This window comes from Rattus norvegicus, chromosome 1 (assembly GCF_021556685.1).
Source record: "Rattus norvegicus strain SHRSP/BbbUtx chromosome 1, alternate assembly SHRSP_T2T, whole genome shotgun sequence".
NCBI lineage: Eukaryota > Metazoa > Chordata > Mammalia > Rodentia > Muridae > Rattus > Rattus norvegicus.
This window is the reverse complement of record NC_141534.1, coordinates 131,505,481-131,524,052: the sequence shown is the minus strand read 5'-3', so window position 1 is coordinate 131,524,052 and position 18,572 is coordinate 131,505,481. Positions and strand designations below refer to the sequence as shown.

The 18,572-nt window shown below is 44.2% G+C and overlaps 1 protein-coding gene across 9 annotated transcripts in view; it reads left to right on the top strand.

Annotated features, from left to right (window-relative positions):
• Tjp1 (tight junction protein 1) overlaps nt 1-18,572 on the top strand; it is a 244,817-nt gene that overhangs the window by 139,255 nt on the left and 86,990 nt on the right. Inside the window, exon 1 of one of the 9 annotated variants that reach the window (XM_087655277.1) lies at nt 1,715-1,855. The exons of 6 other annotated variants lie outside the window; for them this stretch is intronic. In XM_087655277.1, the coding sequence (XP_087511403.1) occupies nt 1,832-1,855 (24 nt within the window). In that variant the 5' untranslated portion in view covers nt 1,715-1,831. Of the gene's footprint in view, nt 1-1,714; nt 1,856-18,572 lie in introns of those variants that run through there. 2 more of the 9 variants (XM_087655279.1, XM_087655286.1) reach the window with 2 other exon arrangements.

Here is an 18,572-nt window from a genome sequence, read left to right as displayed (position 1 = left end):
TTTTTTCTGGTGGTGGTGGTAGTTGTGTAAGTAGCTCAATCAAGGCCCAGTTTCATCCTTACGACCACCAATATAAAAAAAGAAGACAGAAGGGGTGGCCAGGTGCTCATTAAGTATTGGTGGAGGGTTATGTGGACGGACACTGGATTGGAGGTTGTGGGAGGCAGAAGAAAGTTGCAAAGGCAGGGGTGAAACAGCTGAGGTGGTGTGTTCCAGGGTGGTAATTTCAGAAAGTAGGCAATTTGTGGTGATAAGAGAACCCTCTGTGTTCCAGGGGGTGTGTATAGCCAGGAAGGAGAGGACACAGGAAGGTCGGGACCTATCCTGCAGCAGACACCTGGTGAACAGGGACTTAGCCAGCATTTTCTGCTGTCTTACAGCAATTGGGGCATCCTAGATTAGTGGTACTTTTGATTTTTGACCTTTACTGTTTAAATTTGGGTCTCCGTCTCTGTTTCACCTAGGAGTTTTAACTTTTTTAAGTTCATTGATCAGTTGGCTTTGGCTGTGTTGGGGGATGGAATCCAGACCTTGTACAGAGTAGGCAAGAACTCACCGCGGAGTCCGCCCCAGCCCTCTCAGAATTTTCCTTATTTATTCTCAGGACTTCCTCTAGGATGAAATCACCTTTCCAGTCTCCTAGGGGATCTCTGTCTCTGGGGCTTTTGTTTCTCTGCACCTCCTGAGGTGACTAATTAACTAGAAACTACTCTTTGATGTCAGTATCTGCTGGAAGTTCAGAAGAGGAGGAGAAAGAGCCTCAGCCTGGCAGCGTTTCTTCTTGTGTCTTAACAGGTGATTTTAGTACCTCTGGTGTCCCTTCAGTGAGTTAGCAGTGGGGAGAGATACACATGTAAACTCTCACGTTCAATTCATTATATATAGGTTTATCTTGCCCTTATAGAACGTTCAGAAATGTTTGATTCGTCCCTGGCCAGTTCCCTGTTTCCTTTTTGAACCCAGCCATAGCATTTGACACAGATCTCAGATAATCAGTCTTTTCTGTCAAACGTTTTCATCACCTGCCTTCCAATGCCGTACTCCATCGTCCTGACTGTGTCTCCTCAGTCACCCTTGCAGTCTCTCCCCGGCCTCTCACCCCAGGCTCACCCCAGAGACTACGCTTGGTTCCTCTCTCCATATCTACGCTTATAGCATTGGGAGTTTACGTCACTTTCAGCCTCCATTATATATTTACTCGATGATGAGCAGTTTCTCCAGCCGAGACCTCTTCCCTAAAGTCCGGCTTCATCTAGCCTGCAGGCTACTCCCCAGGGCCCTGCGGCTGTCTAGCACATGCCTCTTGCCCTTACACCATTACACTGACACGCATTGCTCCTGCAGTTTCTCCCACACTTGCCTGCCCCACAGTCTTACCACCTCAGTGGCAACTCTCCGTGCTGCTCAGAATCGAAGCTCTCGTCTTGAGCAATGGCTCCATCAGTGTCTCGTCCCCTGATGGTGCCTGACCCAGCCTCCCTGAGCTCCTGCAGAGGTCACCTGAGGTGCCTCACAGCTGGCCCCTGTGTGACTTCTTTCTCTCTCACTTCCTTCTCTGACATTGAGAAAAGCATGGTAGGCACCTCCAGCCTGCTCAGATGATTCCTTGATCTCCTCCCTCTCTGCTCTCACTGGCCTGATTGCCCCTCCCAGACTGACCACATCCTCCCCCACCTCCCTCCGAAGCCTGGTAATCACTGTTCCTCCTGCCAAGCTTCTTTTCAGTTGTCTCCTTAATGAGACCTTCCCGAATCTGCAGACTGGCCTCTGCCCCCCTCACCTCCCTCCCTCATGCCCTGTCCTCCAGTTCCACCTCATTCTTCTCTCCAGAATGGTCTACGGATCAAAATTGCAGGTATTTGCTTTCGGTTCTTCCTCCACAACAGTGGAAACACGGGAGTTCAGAGGGTTTGTCTTTTTGTTTGTTTGTTTTTATTTTATATATTCTTTTGTCTCCTCTTCACTACTGGAACCCAGCACATAGCCTACATTAACTGCTCAGTAATGGAATTTAGCCTGGATGATAACATCCATCATCTTGGAAGTGGTTAACTTTGCTGACCTTACATTGATTTATTAATCAAAACTAAGAGTGCCAATAAAGAGCCACCTGCAGCCAAATGGAAAAGGAAGCAAAGGACAGTTGGGCACAAGATGACCTTTTTGCTTGTGTGTGTGGGGGTGGGGGGAGGGAGGGATTGAGAGAGAGAGAGAGAGAGAGAGAGAGAGAGAGAGAGAGATTGATTGATTCCTGTGTACTTTCTCATCCCCAAGTTCACTGAATCCTCACAGTACCAGTGTTTGTACAAAACAATCGTTACAGTGATAGGGCCTGGTTCTGAGAGGTCAGGGTTTGTCCGCACTCAGGGAGTAGAAAGCTGGCAAAGCCAACGCTCTGTGGGCTATTTCAAAACTCAAAGGCTTTTGTTTCTCTCTTACAGAATGGGTAACTTGGGCTAGTGAAATGGGTCAGTGTGTAAAGTCACTCACTGCCCAGCCTGGCAACCTGAGTCTGATACTCAGGTCCCGTGTGGTGGAAGGGGAGAGCTGGTTCCCACAAGTTGTCCTTTGACCCCAACCCATGTTCTGTGGCACACACACACACACACACACACACACACACACACACACACACACACAAATAAACGTAAAACCAAACAAACCACTTTTTAGGGCTAAAGAGATGGCTCAGCCGTTAAGAGTACTGGTTGTCGGGCTGGAGAGATGGCTCAGTGGTTAAGAGCACCGACTGCTCTTCCCAAGGTCCTGAGTTCAAATCCCAGCAACCACATGGTGGCTCACAACCATCTGAAACGAGTCTGATGCCCTCTTCTGGTGTGTCTGAAGATAGCGACAGTGTAATCATAATATATAATAAATAAATAAAATATTTTTCAAAAAAAAAAAAAAAGAGTACTGGTTGTCCTTCCAGAAGATGAAGATTCAATTCCAAGCACCTATGTGACAGCTTACAACCATCTGTGATCTAGTTCCGGGGGAGTCCGACACCAATTTCTAGCTTTGGCAGGCACCAGGCACAAACCTGGTAGACACACAGACATACATGCAAAAAAATAATATCCATACATGTAAAAAAGAAAATAGCCAGGTATGGTATCCAACACCTTTAATCCCAGCATTTGGAAGGCAAAGGCAGGTGAATCTCAAGAGTTCAAGGCCAGTGGATCAATTTATGATCCAGCTTAGCATCCATATAATAAATATGTAAGTACATTCTATTATTATTAGAAGGTAGTGGCCAAAGACTGTCATTTGATCCTCAACAGGGTCTAAATTATAGCTGATGATATTAATTGCACTTTAACATTGTTACTAGATTTATTTGTAGTAGGCGTGAATGTTTGGTCTGCATGTATGTATGTGCAGCACGTGCATGCTTTGTGCCTTTGGAAGTTAGCAGGAGGGTGTTAGGGTATTGGATCCCCTGGAACTGAAATTACAGGCCACTGGGTTGTGACCCACTATGTGCATGCTGGGAGTGGTACCCAGGTCCTCAGCAAGAGCAGCAAGAGCTCCTACCAGCAGAGCTAGCTCTGAAGTTGCTATTACTTTCCCCCAAAGAAAAGCTGTACTTTCTCCCTGCTTAAAATCTTGAGAGTGTATTCGTTTTGCTGCCCCTGGGTAAGGACTTCGTAGCCTCCGAGTGACAAAACGTCATTAAGTCAAACTAATTGAGGACAGGGAAGGTTGAAGTTAGTCGAAAAGTGAAATTACAGAGCATAAAGAGATGCAGCCCTTCTGTGCTTTGCTTTGTACCTTACGCCAATTAAACAGCAGCTAAGTCTTGCAAAGTACAGGTCCCGGAGGGTGGGCCTCTTTTAATGAGTAGTCGGGAGCTCTTAGTTGGCAGTTTATTTGTAAATAGGAACACGTATGGATTATTTTCACTGAGTTAAATATTTTTTTTTTGCTGGGATATTTCCCCCTTGCATTTCTGCTGCATAAGCTTTGAGATGTGGACCAGCTAAACTACAACTGTCTAATCCATATTACCTGGGCCGACTTCAGTGTAAACCCCTACCCTTCAGGTTCATTAAGGAGAGTGTCAGACTCCTGTCTCCCTGGTACTGTCTGGTCACATCAGACCCTCCACTCTTGGGAGTGCTTCTCATTGCTTGTGGGAAATGACAACTTCTTGTTTCCAGAGCAGTTCCAATGCTGTCACCTTGTGAGGTGGATGTTAAGGACTGCTCAGTATAGGATCTTGTCTAGGGTATGCAGTTGCTAGTTCAGGCTTCCTTCCTACCCTGGGGAAGCTGTCCCAGGTCCCCAGCACAGTTAAACTTGCCTTCTTGTCCATGTTTCCTTCAGTTCCTACTTGCTCCCCCCCACACCCCCATGACATCCAGGCATTCTATTAGGTGTGACCTGTACATGCAGTGTGCCCCCGTCCCAGCGGGGTACCAGTCTTTCGAGACTGGCTTAGTTTTACTTAACATGGTGCCCTTCAGTTCCGTCCACTTTGCTGCAGATGACAAGATATCATATTCAATGGCTGAATTTAAAAAAAAAACCCATTGTGTATTTATGCCACATTTTCATTTTCTGATCCTCTATAGACTGGCAGGTAGGCAGATCTGAACTCTTACGAAGTGCAGGCTTCTTGTCTGTTAAGTTGATTTCATTCCCTGTATATATACACTAGAAGTTGGTTAGCTGAGCCGTTTAGTAGTTTGATTTTTATTTCTTTAGTGGTCGCCACAATGGCTATACTACTTTACATCTCACCAACAGTATACAGTATATAAAAGGTTTCTTTGTGCCCCCCCACCTCATCAGTGTTTGTTGGTGGAGTGTTGAGGATAGCCATTCTGACAGGATTGAAATAGAATCTCCTACTTTTGGGGGGCGAGGTTGCATGTCCCTAATAGCTAATGATATTGAACATTTTTCATGTGTATTGGCCATTTGTATTTCTTCTTTTGAGGAAGCTTTATCCAGGTTATCTGCCCACTTTTTTTTTTAGCTTAGAGTTCTTGCTGTTGGTAATTTTGTTTTTTGGGGTCCTTTTGCATTCTGGATATGAGACCTTGGCTGGCAAATACAGTCTGACGTTCTTTAGGTTGTCCGTTCCCCCTACTGATCATTTCTTCTCCCATGTAGAAGCCTTTTCATGTGCTATAATCACATTTGTCAATCCTGGATTTTCTTCCTTGTGTCTCTGGGATCCTATTCAGAAAGCCATTGACTGTCCCCATGTTGCAGAAGATGTCTTCCAGTGACGTCAGAGTTTCAGCTCTATCCTCTAGTTCTTTAACCCGTTTTAATTGTGGGGGGAGGGTACATGGTAAGAGACATCATTCAAGCTTATGTCTTCTGCATGTAGCTGTCCAGTACCCCCAGCACTATTTGATGGCCAGGCTGTCCTCTTTCCTGTGTGTGCCTCTGGTGCCTTTGTGGAACGTCTGCTGGCTGTGGCAGAACCGGTTTATTTCTGGGATCCCTATTCTGGTTATGAGTCCGTTTTTATGGCGTTCTCATGGCGTTGTGGCGGCTGCAGCTCTGTAGTATGTCTTGAAGTCAGGTCCTGTGGATTCTTCCAGGTTTATGATTTTTGCTGAAGATTACTTTCTTGGCTGGGAAGATGGCTCAGTAGGTAAAGGCATCTGCCTCTAAACCTGATGACCTGAGTTTGGTCACTGGAACCCTCATGGTAGGAAGTAGAGAACCTCCTCCAAGATTCTGACCTCTATACACACATACCATAGTTTATGTACACACACACACACACACACACACACACACACACTCACACACACACTCACACACATAGAGGGGGGGCACTTGCACACTAAATAAATAAACATTATTTAAAACATCTTTTTTTTTTTTTTTTGGTTCTTTTTTTCGGAGCTGGGGACCGAACCCAGGGCCTTGCGCTTCCTAGGTAAGCGCTCTACCACTGAGCTAAGTCCCCAGCCCCTTAAAACATCTTAAATGATTACTTTGGCTCCTTAGGTCCTTTTGTGCTTTCATATGAACTTTAGAATTCGTTGGGGTTTTTTCTTTTGTTGTTGTTGTTTCTTTGAGGAATATGATTAGTATTTTGATAGTTTGTACTGGATTTCCAAAGCAAGTCAAGTCTCTTTGAACCATTGTAGCAATATTAATTCTTCTGATCTGCAAACGTGGATGCCTATACCGTTTCCTTTGTGTATCTTCTTTAATTTTTTATTAGTGTTTTGTAATTTTCACTGTAGGGGACTTTTACTTCCTTAGTTAAGTTTATTCCACTGCGACTACACTTGCTTTTATGATTTCTCCCGCAGCTGGTTCATTACTGATCTATAGGACTTCTCTTTGGCCTTTGGATTCTTGGAGGACCAAGATTTTTCTGTTAGTCTTTCCTGTATCCCAGATTGCTAGCAGACGAGGTGGTGTCCGAGAAGGGCACAGTGAATGAAAGACTGGGGGGCAATGCTGCACGCTCCCAGCTGAGGCTGCCGTGTGCCACTTGACTCTCTGGCACCAGACCAAAGGTGTCTGGAGGGTATATGATGTCAGAGTCCTAGCTTCGAGTTTGTCCCTCTAATTCCTACCTCGGACAAGGAGAAAGGAAGGAGACTGCACACAGTTTGCAGTTTCCGGACCAAGAAGAGATTCGGAAATAGAGAAGGAGCCAGGACTCCGGATCTTTCAGATTTTTCTCCCTGGTCCCGGAGCACTAACACAGCAAGAAAAGAGACAACCGGAGGCAGTGAGAGGGGCCATCCTGTTCTAAGGCCTTTCTAGAATGGCTCTTCTGTATCTATAACTAGGCTGACCAGCTGTCCTTGTTTGCCCAGGACTGTCCTGATTTTAACACTGAAAATTGTGTTTCCCAGGAAACCATTCTCAGGAATAGAGGAGGCACAAGCCTTGGCAGTGGGAACTGAAGGTTGGGCAGAGTGGGGGTTGGAGGGGGAGACAAAACCCAAAAGACAGCTGCAAAACACAGGGCTGAAAACAGCATTGCCTAGCATCACATGGCAACCGCAGGGTCTGTCCCTGGTAGTAGCTCTTCCCACAGTCATGTTATTGCCACTGCTAAAAAAGCTAGCAGTTTTCTACCCCACTGCTGATGCTGGCGGTGGTGATTGGCAGTTCCCAGCAATGGGGCATCTTCTGTGGCATCACTCAGAGCCGTGCGGCTTAAGTCGCAATTAAAGGCTTTGTAATTATGAGCACTGAGAATCCAGCTTTGACTTTGGCTGTTTATTAGCTGTTAGGCTTTGTGTCAAGAAAGTGCTAGCAGGGATAGGAGGATAGCTGGGTAGGAGAGCGTGTGTTTAGCCTGGGCATGGGCCTTCACTGAGTCCCTAGCAGGCAAGCTTCCCTGTGAGATTTACTAAACAGATTTACTAAACAGAAGGTTAGGTTTTAGGGAGAGCGGAGTCAGGAGGAAGAGGAAAGTACCGGACTGAACCATCCTTCAGGGGACAGTTTATTACCTGGGCGAGAGCCGCAATGTGCTGTAGGCAGAAGGACCTTAAGGGACGTTTCCTTCTGCCAAGACAAAGCAAAGGTCTAGGGTTTTTTGAGGGAGGAGAGGTCTGGTATTATGAGGAAGAGGGTGTAGTTTATATGCAGTCTACGCTGTGAGACAGATAGGGAGTAGAGCCTACATGACCTACGCTACACTCATGGGGAAGCTGGGGCAGGTTAATGCCTAAAGGGTATAATGTGACAGTGGGCAGGCTGCGTGCATTCCCGCCTTCCGGCCATGCTTAAAGACCTCTCAGCTTAGGGCCTGGTTACTGGGTGGGCCTGGGTTCTCTGACAAGTATTCTGATCATGCTTTCAAGAGTTCGGGTAATTAAAATGATGGTTATCACACCTGTACCAACATGACCCAGACCTCACCGAAGGCTCACTAACCATGTCCTGACGACAGATATGAGGGTGCGCCCGCTGGATCAGGGAAGTGACTGACTGACATGAGAATACGCTGGGGTCAGACGGATTGCGGTTCCATCCCATACTCCTTTTCCTGCTACTGAGTTGAGGAAAACTATGCCCAGTGCTTCAGAGGTTACAAAGAGTCCTAGGGGCCAGCCCAAGAAAAGCTCTATGTAAGCAGAGCTTGGCCCCTCATGGCAGCTGGCTCTGTGACATTTCCTAAGGACACTGCTTGCTTGTGTCAGGCACCACATCACAGCGTGGCAACAGAAACTCCCTGACTCAGCTCCGAGGGCCTTTGACTTGGAAAACGATACTTCAGACGCTTTTCCCCTTTCTATGCTGACTGTGATAAAATCTTGGAAAACCTATAGGAAAATGGTTGTTGAAATCGTGCCCAAATATGAAAGGATTTGTTGTTCATTCATCTATGGATTCAGCAGATCAAATGTATATTTGGAAAGTCTATCCAATCTATAACCATCGTTCTTTCTTCTTCTTCTTCTTGTTTTGTTTTGTTTTCTTTCAAGACAGGGCTTCTCTGGGTAGCCCCAGCCGTCCTTGGCTTTGTAGACCAGGCTGGCCCTGAACTCACAGAGATCTACCTGCCTCTGCTTCCCTAATGCTGGGATTAAAGGCATGCACCACCATAGCCAGGCCGTAAGTATCTTTCAGGGAACTAAAATGGTTTTACCCACTAATTGTCTTGTTCCTCTCAAACATGACATGGTTAAGAAGGGCGTAATTTGGCTAAACGTAGCAATGAGATTTTTCTCCATGTGAGCTTGGGCCCCCTTAGTTTGCTCAAAGAGTGCAGAAGCAGCACCTGGGATGTTTGACTGCACAGAGGGAAGAAGATGGCCACCATTTTCAATTTCATGATTCTACAATGTCGGTTTGTCCTCAAACAGTATCATTAAAGGACTGTTAGGCAGCTTGGGGATATATTTAGGGTGAGAATGAAGGAAGGATGTATAGCAAAGAAGCCTAGTTGTTTTTCTGAAGTGACTGAGGAGCAGGAGAGGGACAAGGTGACTGTTGGATGCCATGTGTGTGACAAAAGCATCATATGGACATTTGTGTAAAAAAAAAAAAAAGAAAGAAAGAAGGAAAAACAAGAATCCAGGTTAAATTGTACTTTCTCAACGAAACTACAACTTTGTTTTTTTTTTTTTAATCTTGAAATTACCTTGTACTTAAACCACTCTCCTAAGAAAGCGAGGTTTAAGTTAACATCTACTTAGAATGTTTTGAGATAGATGAAAACCACTTAAGTGTAAAATGCAAAATTATAGCAATTTTAGGGAAGAACCACAGAGAAATCTGCCATAGTTAGAATGGGGTGTGGAGCACTTGGGGATGATGTCAAAGGTAAGATATTAAAATTGATAAACAGGAGTCTGCCAAGAGAACGAAAGTACAGGCCATAGATGGGAGAAACGATTTTCCTGTTGCATACCTGACAAGGTTTTGATATCTAGACTATATAAGCAAGTTTCAATGATTAAAAATAAACAGTCCCAATTAGAAGATAAACAAAAGACAGCGAGACGTCACTGGAGGTATGTACAGGTGGCCCTGAACACATCAATCCATGCAAAGCAAACTCCAGGTATCACTCACTATTATAACCTACCAGAAAGTGGAAGAACATTGGTATCTTCAGGTTCTTGAAAGGGGTTCTGGTTTGCTTTCCGTGGCTGCAGTAAGACTCTGACCAAAAGCAACTTGAGAGAAGAAAGCATTTGTTTGGCTTATATGCTACAGTCAGTCATCAAGGGAAGCCTGGCAGACACTCAGAGCAGAACTTGGAGGAGCTGAAACAGAGAGGTCAGAGGAGCACTTCTTCCTGTGTGTTACCAGGCCCAGGTTCACTTACCTTTTCTATACAGCCCAGGCCCTGCTATATGGGTAGGCATACCCAGAGAAGGAGGGGCCCTTCTCTGTCAATCATCAATGAAGAGCACATCCCAGAGACATGCCCATAATGCCAATCTGATGGAGGCAGTTCCCCAAGGAGGCTTCCTCTCCCCAAGCATGTCAAGTTGACAACCAAGATCAGCCATTACATTCACAGGGGAAGTGTGTCACCTCCACCTCGCCAGTAGGACCATGAAGTGGGATAGTGAGTCTAGAAAACAATTTGATAGTTTCTTTCAGAACTAACAGTGGATTTGCCAGACACCTCAGGATTGGAATTTCTGAGCATTCATTCTATATAAATGAAGAGGGTTTTTCCCCTGGTGGATTTGGTGAGCACATTCATTGGTATTATTCATAATAACAGGACTTTCAAAACTGTTCAAGCATCTTTCTGTGAGCAAATAGTTAAGCCAGCTGTGATACACCCATATCACAGAACCCTGCTTTGATAAGGAGGAAGAAGCCACCAACGCATGCGACTACTTGTTCAAACCTCAAATTACGCCGAGCAAAGAAAAAAGGCCAATTCTGCAGGGTGACATACTATATGATTTCATTTACATAACATTCCTGAGTTACCATAATTACACACCAAGAGACCAGATTAGTAGTTCCCAGGGGTTAGAATGGGGTAAATTGATGGGTGTGGCCGTAAGAGGCAACACAAGAGAGTCTGGTTGAGGGTTGTGTCTTAATGGCTGGCAGTGGTAGTGTCTGTTACCACTGTGACATGTGATGAAGTTACACAGATACACACACACATACACACACACACACACACACACACACACACACAGAGACAGAGACAGAGACAGAGACAGACAGAGACAGAAGACAGTGGAAAACATGTATGATAGATAAATCTGAATCTTGTATTCTGATTGTATCATTGTCGGTTTCTTGGGGGGTTTTTGTTGTTGGCATTTTTATTTTTATTACTTTGAATTTGGTTTATTTAGTCCCGGCTGGCCTTGAACTCCTGATCCTCCTGCCTTTACTTCCCAAGTGCTCAGATTAGAGACATGCATCACCACACCCAACTTTGTCTGAGATGTTAACTCTGTAGAGAGGCTGAGAGTAGGAGGTGTGAACCTTCTTGCAGGTTTTCTCTGTCACACCCTGTGGTCTACAAGCGGTTCAAAAAGTTTCGTAAACCCGGTGGAGAGATGCTAACCAATGAGAAGCCCATGGTTTCAAAGCGAGCAGACTATGTTTTGAGGACTAAGACAAGATTCTCAAGCTGGCAAATGTTCCAGCCAAGAATGAAATTAAAGGAGATCCACACTTTGCTTTTTTGGGAGCTTGATTTTTATCACATCGGAGAGACACAGGTAGATTGGTGTCCCGTGGCCTTGAGAACAGTGGAGGTGCGTATCAAAGGGAGTGTTCTGTATAACCACGGTCAGTTTTACTTCACATAGAAATGAGAAGAGGCCTTATCTGAGCAGCTCTGAAAGGAGGGCTGGGCGAAGAAAGCGGAGAGTCATGTACTTACCCTACAAGAAACAAAAGCAGAGGATAATTTTTTTTCCTTGATGTTATTAAAAATAGACAGTATCTCTTCCACTGTTCATGTGTTTGTTTTTCTTTTAAAGGTCTTAACATTCATGTAAATACAAAGCCAACAGAATTTAAATTATCTATGACGTTAAAAAAAGATTTAAAATAAAGTGCTGGACCAGAGAATCAGAAATATTTTAAAATATTGTTCTCCCCTATTATTTAATTAGTTCTAATTGCTGTCACTTGCCTCTGGTCACTGGTTCTGGTTTTGTTTTACTTTAATAAATATGTTTGTGTTACGGGAAGAAGGTAGGTAATGGGAAGTAGCATATCCTTTCACCTGTTACTTTTTTGTTTAAGCAGTCACGTGTTCCTTCACTTGTGTTTTACTCTAACAAAATGCCACAAAGCAAGTGGTTTATAAGCAGGAGAAGTTTATCTCTCACAGTTCTGTGCTCTGAGGAACCCAAGATAAAGGCGCCTGGCACGGTTCAGGGAACACTATGGGCTGCTTTCTCCTTCCAGTGTGGCACCTTGTGTCTGGGTCCTCTGGAGGGAAGAATTTGTGTCTGAATTGGACAGAGTAGATGGAAGGCAAGAGAGTTCACTCTTGCGTTGAGGTCCATAATTTTATTTACGAGGATTCCACCCTGATAGCTTAGTCATCTTCTTCAAACTGTCGCCCTGCTGCCTAAGTTACAATGTGTACGTGGACTTGAGGGATACTCACAGTAGCCAGGCCCTGTTACCATGCCTTTTTGCTTCTTACTGTACTGTTCTGACTTGGTTCTGAAGGGTGGCTGTGCCATGACTAGCTTAACACCAAGAATAACCAAGTCAACCCCACTCTTGATCCACCCCTGACCCAGCCCTAACTTGTGGAAGTGAATTGTGAGGGGCCAAGTAACTCAGACATAGTATGGGGCCCAGGCCTAAGGAAGGCTGGTTTAACACCTCAATGTACTCCTGCCCTTGACTAATGGGAACACAGCATTGCAGTGTCAAAGGCAGGGGTGGGAGAAGGAGAGGATGAAGTAGATAAGAGGAAGCCTGGACAAATTTTTAAAAATTTCTGGCACGTAATTGAAAGCGCATATAGGTCCGCTGAGCAGAGGGAAGGAATGAGAGTGAATGAGAAGTGTCCAGAGAATCGCTACATTTCCAGATAGTCGCACAGTCGCTACATTTCCAGATCCAGCTAGCTATGGAGAGCTTCTCTGCAATGGTTTGGAAGATCTGGGTTGGAAGTCTTAGGTATTTACCACCTCTCTCAGTTGCCTGAAGTCCATTCTACATATAGGAATAGCTTATGTTCTGCTATTTTGGGAAGCCACTCCTAGTGCGTTCAGGATATCGGAGAAATGAATTTGGCTTTGTTAGAATGTTTCCAAACAATCCAGAGCCAGGAAGCCACACCCTTTCAAAACATATTCTTGCACACCAACTTCAGCTCAGCTGGTATGTGTGTGTGTGTGTGTGTGTGTGTGTGTGTGTGTGTGTGTGTGTTTAAATTTCCTGAGCTTTCATAAAACTTTTTCTTTTCTTCTAGTTTGCTCTCCATTATGGAACACATGAATCATATTTAAAATTGGACCTTTTCTTGGCAACAAAATACACGGTTTTATAATATGCATCTTTGCAAAACTGGTAAGGTTTACGAATAACCTTAGAAATAACCACACCCACAGTGGCCCCAAAGTGTCAGGGATGAAAAAGGCTTTGGCATTAACCACTCAAGGCTGCCCTGACTCTTGTAGCTACAATGCTCCTGACTTTCCTACAGCCCCACTCCACCTTTGTCCTGCAGTCCCTCTCAGCAACCCCTGCTATGCAGATGAGTACTGTATTCCCCAAAGACTCTCCCAGCTTACTTCCCTCACAGTCCAACTGATGCCTTCGCCATGTGTATTCACACTTTGTGCAGCAGAGGACATTATCTTAGTGGTAGGAGCACAATGGATCTGACAGCTTTCATCCGCGCTTTGTGTTGCCTCGGGAGCAGGAAGACCCAAAAAAAAAAAAAAAAAAACCCAAAACAAAACAAACAAAAAAAAAAACAAAAAACAAACAAACAAAAAAACAAAAAAACGTAACCCCCAGCAGAAGGAGCCTTGGGGTGTCCTCGTTTCTGTTGCACCAGAAAGCTCAGCTTGCCTCAAGTTTCATTTGTCTGTTTGAATTTGGTTTCGTATATAAGGAAGCCACTGCTAATGACTGGCTTTTGAGGTCCACTCTCTCCAAGTAGTCATTAAGCCTGTAAACCTGTTGTCTGAAAAGGCGTTTATAACATTTGCTGAACATTAGTGTGTTAATGCAAAACAGTATAAAATAGTCTCATATGTTCATTTGATTCTTTTTCACTGTATGAAAGTTATTCTGTACCTCTGGAAATAGAAAGGAAAAGATTGGGTAAATTAGCATTAAACATGGATGGCAGTTGTGTAAACAGTAATCTCATGTGCAGAAGATAGCCATATTTATAAAATATTAAAGTATCAAACTAACGAGAATATTTTCCCAACAAGTAGCTATTATTATAGAAAAATATTTTAACCACTTTGGGTTTTATGTTTTATGAGTACAGTGTTCTTCTAGTGAGAGGAAATGGGCACAATAGGCTGTTTTGAAGTTACTCAATCAACTTTTGGTTTTTTGGTTTTGTTTTAGTTTTTTGTTTTTGTTTGTTGTTTATTGTTTGTTTTGGTGGTTTTGTGTGTGTGTGTGTGTGTGTGTGTGTGTGTGTGTGTGTGTGTGTGTGTGTGTTTTAAAGACAGGGTTTCTTGGTGTAGCCCTGGCTATCCTGGAACTTGCTCTGTAGACAAGGCTGGCTTTGAACTTAGAGATCCACCAGCCTCTGCCTCCTGAGCTCTGGGACTAAAGGTGTGCGCCACCACTACCACTGGGCTTATGCCTGAGCTTTTTGTGGTAACTATTTTAGCATTTTCTTTTAGTGACATAGGCTTTGAGCACAGCAAATATGTACAGTTTGGTGAGTTTTGCACCTTGGGTGTGTTCCAACCCATTCTAATGAATCTTGATCTAATGAATCTTGGCTTGAATGCATGTATGTACGTATATATACACATACACACTCATGTATGCAGAGGGAAATGTGCCCTGTTGGAAAGCAGCTGGTCTTCTGAGTATGTGCTAGTACATGCCTTAGTGCAGGAGAAGTGATAAGGCCTCAGGGAGGGTGCTCTTCATGCACTGTGTACTTGGGCTACAGAATCCTGTCAGGGAGGAAAAGCAAGGCCAGCTTCAAAGACTAGAAGAAAAGACCACCCCATGACACATCCAGCCCAGTGGGGTGAGAAGAACTTGTGACAGTCATCTTTCTAGTCTATCCAGACAGACGTCTTTCTGTTTACGTGCTCCCGTTACTTTTCATGATGGAAAGAAGCCAGATGTGTGCCATTAGATATATCTAACGCACCGTAGAGCAGAAAGACTGGGCTCATGGAGCCCCTTTGGTGCATCACCTGGACCCGCCAGTTCTCAGTATTTTGCTGCAAGTTTACTCCCAGTTTTACAGTTTCCTCTTTGATAAACTATTTTTAAAGTAAACTCCAAACATCCTGCCACTTCAGCTTTATGTGTTTACAGGCATATTTCTCCAGAAGGGCTCCTTCCTTGAGAGGAAGCTATGAGACCGCCATTACGTTGGCATCATCCCACCTAGTCTATGATTGCTCATCCTGTCATCTTTAAAATGTCTTGTAGAAGCAGATAGATTTGAAGAGGAGCCTGCACACGATCCTCCTTACTTTCTTCTCCCCCCACCCACACACACCGCTCCTCACCCAGATTGGCCTCTAGCTCATTATATACACAAGGGTGGCCTTGAAGGTCTGATCTTCCTGTTTCCACCCCCCTCCCAAGCTCTGGAATTAGAGGTATGTGGTGATGCAATACTGGAGGTAAAACCTAGGCTTCCAGCTAGGTCAGTGCTCTACTAACTCTGCTCCCTCCCAAGCCCCCTCTTCCATTTGCCTTTCCCACTGATTTGCTTGGAAAGTGTCCTCTTTCCAAAGAACCTTCCACATTTATTTAGCTTCTTGCAAGTCATTAACCTGCTCCTCCATGACCTACATTTCTGTCAATACAAGACAGCCTTCTAGGCTAGAGGCCAACCAGATAACATTTTTGAGGGAAGCCAGAATTACTTATAGACAGGACTGGGTGTTTCCAGTTGTTTCTAGGAGCATAAAAGCTTGCCTTTGAGGCATTCTGGGAGTGTGGGAGTGGTTCTTCTGTCCTTGGTTCGAAAAGATCCAGGATATTTTGAAGTCACAAGTTTACCCTTCTTAGCTGGCATTCCAGGACAGATATTACCTCCCCACTTATAGTTTCATGGCGAGCCGAAATAAAACTCAGGCACAAAATGTATCATTGGTGTTGAGGGAGAAGTTAGGGTCCCTGTGTGCACAGGACTGTTCAGTGAGTTATGTTTGTTTACAGGGCCTCTCCCTCTCTCTTTTTTCTCATGATGAATTCATGGGATTTAGATGTCTGGTGTTTATTCTTTCCTTTCATCCCATCTTCTGCCCCTCCCCCCTCTTCCTCCCTTTCTTCCCACCAGATAGGATCCTCTTTGGTCCTTGGAGGCAGTTTCCTGGCTTCTATATCCTTTGACCCACTGTTACTTGAGAACTTTCTTTCCTGCTTTCTGGAACTTGCATAATCCTTGACCTAGGCTTCTAACTGCCTGTTCCCGACTGGACGTTGTGGTGTGTGTGCTAAGTGTCCATTGCTGTTGAGCTGTTATGATTTCTAGGCCCCCTTCAGTGGCCAGGGCCATTTTAGAATGGCTCCAGCAAAAAATTCAGTAGTCAGTGGTTGAATTACAGTTATAGAATGTTCATTTAACTTTTTTGTTGTTTGTGTTTTGTGGGTTTTTTTGTTGTTGTTGTTGTTGTTGTGGTTGTTATTTGGTTTTTCAAGGTAGGGTTTCTTTGTGTAGCTTTGGCTAGGCCAGAATTAGCTCTGTAGACCAGGCTACCCTGAAACTCACAGAGATTTGCCTGCCCCCATCTCCTGTGCGCTCATGTATGCCACCACTGCCCGGCTTGTTTAACTTTTTTAATTTTATACTTTTTTTTTCTGTTATAAGTTACAATATTGGCTCCTAACAGTGTTAACATGCACTAATATGTATCCCTCTTATAACAGATATAACATTGTCATTATTAGTCTATATAAAATATATATTAGCATTATTACTTTGAAATTGTTCTATATTTGTAATGAGCTCTCTGAGGATTATATCTCTTAACAGTGCTAACGTTATAAATTGCTGTGCGAGTAGGATCTGGTGGCTCGCATCTGTAGTGCCAGCACTTGTGAGGCTGAAGCAGGAGGACTATCATGTATTCCAGGCCATTCTAGGCTACATAGTCAGTTTGAGGTCAGTCTTGGCTACAGAGTGAGACCCTGTTTCAAAAAAGAAAAAATAATGGTGTATATGTTAATAATGGTAATGTGTTAAATATACCCTTATGTGCGAATACACACATTGTTAGAAGCGTATTATTGAATATACAAGTGTATGTTAATGCACACAATTATATAGTGGTTTTAACATGGAGATGTTCTTGTCGTTAGGATCAGCTCACTGGGTGACTTTCATTCCAGGTTGTTTTTCTTAGAATGTGCTGCAGTCACTGAAAACATCTTCCCTGCATGACCCGGTCACTAACGATATTAGATTTCATTTCCAACTTTGTTTTTGGCAAGGACAGAAGAGGGCAGGGAGGCATCAAAACTCAATATTTCCTTTCAGGGAATACCCCCTGACTAACCTCTGCCGCTCAGTCCTCTGTACCTGCTGGCAGCACCACAAGCTGACAGGCCTTTTGTATATGGGCCTTTCTGGAGACACCAAGAAGCTTCTTTTCCCCACTAATCCGTTGATTAGAACTAGGGAAATGTAGATGGCTTAGTCTCAAACCCACTGGTGTGTGCGGCCCTGAAAAGTATCTCATGGTAGTTCTGTCATAAAGTTGAGCCTTAGGGAAATGGGTCTTGAACGGAATAAGAAATGTGCTAAGTAAAGTATGGTGGCCCAGGCCTGTGATCCACAACCTTGAGAGGTAGAGGTGGGAAGCTCAGAAGTTCTAGGTCATTCCCCCACTACATAACAAGTTCAAGGCCAACCCGGGCTATATATGACATTCCTACCCCCACAATGAGAGAGGTCTAGAGAGACAGAGAGAGTGAGAAAATATGAATATAAATGTATACTTTGCTTTGTCCTCCTATTTTCTGATAATATGATCTGTCTGATCTGATGATGACGTCTTAGTTACTTTTCTATTATCGGGAATAGACTAAGATGACTTATGGAAGAGACAATTTACTTGGGACTTAGAGTTTCAGAGAATGAGTCATGATCATCATTTGGGGGCATGGCAGTAGGCAATTAGGCATGGCATCCGGGCAGTAGCTGAGAGATTACATCTTGAGACATGACCGTGAGGCAATGAGGGGGAGGGGGACGAGTGAAATCGAGTGAGTGCTAACTGGGAATGGTGTGGACCTTTGAAGACTCCAAGCCTACCTCCATCAAGGCCACACATCCTCATCCTTCAAAGTAGTCCCACTAGTTGGGAACAAGCATTCAAATAAGGAGCCTATGGAGATCACACTCATTCAAACTACCGTGTGATGTTCATACCGACTTCTGGAAAATGTTCAAAATAGTCTTCTTAATATCTGGAGAGTAGGAGAAATGGACAATAAAGGAAGATTATAAGTGAACTTAAAAGAGTTAACTCTCAAATCAGGCGTGGTGGTGGTGTCCATCTGTGATCTCAGCACTCGGGGGAAGTGGGCAGAACAGTCAGAAATCCCTGGTCACCTTCAGCTACGTAGTGAGTTCAAGGCAGTCTTGGGTATATGAGACAGTCTCAAGAAAAGAAGAAAGAAGAAGAGGAGGAAAAGGAGGAGGAGGAGGAGAGAAGGAAAAGAACAAGAAGGAAGAATGAGTGAATTCAGTGATAGAGTGCTTGTTTAACATGTGTGAGGCCCCGTGTTTAATTCGCAGCCCTGTGGGATTGTGGGGGGATTTGATTAGCAGAACTTGACATAGTCGAGTTAGTTGTACTAATGTGACCCAAGAGATGTTCAATGTTTCAGGGACATGCAAGATGCTAACAGTAGAGGAAAATGGGTCTAGGCACTCCCTGTACGTTTTACTTAGCACATGCATGTGCACACATGTGCGGGCACATACTACACATAAAAGA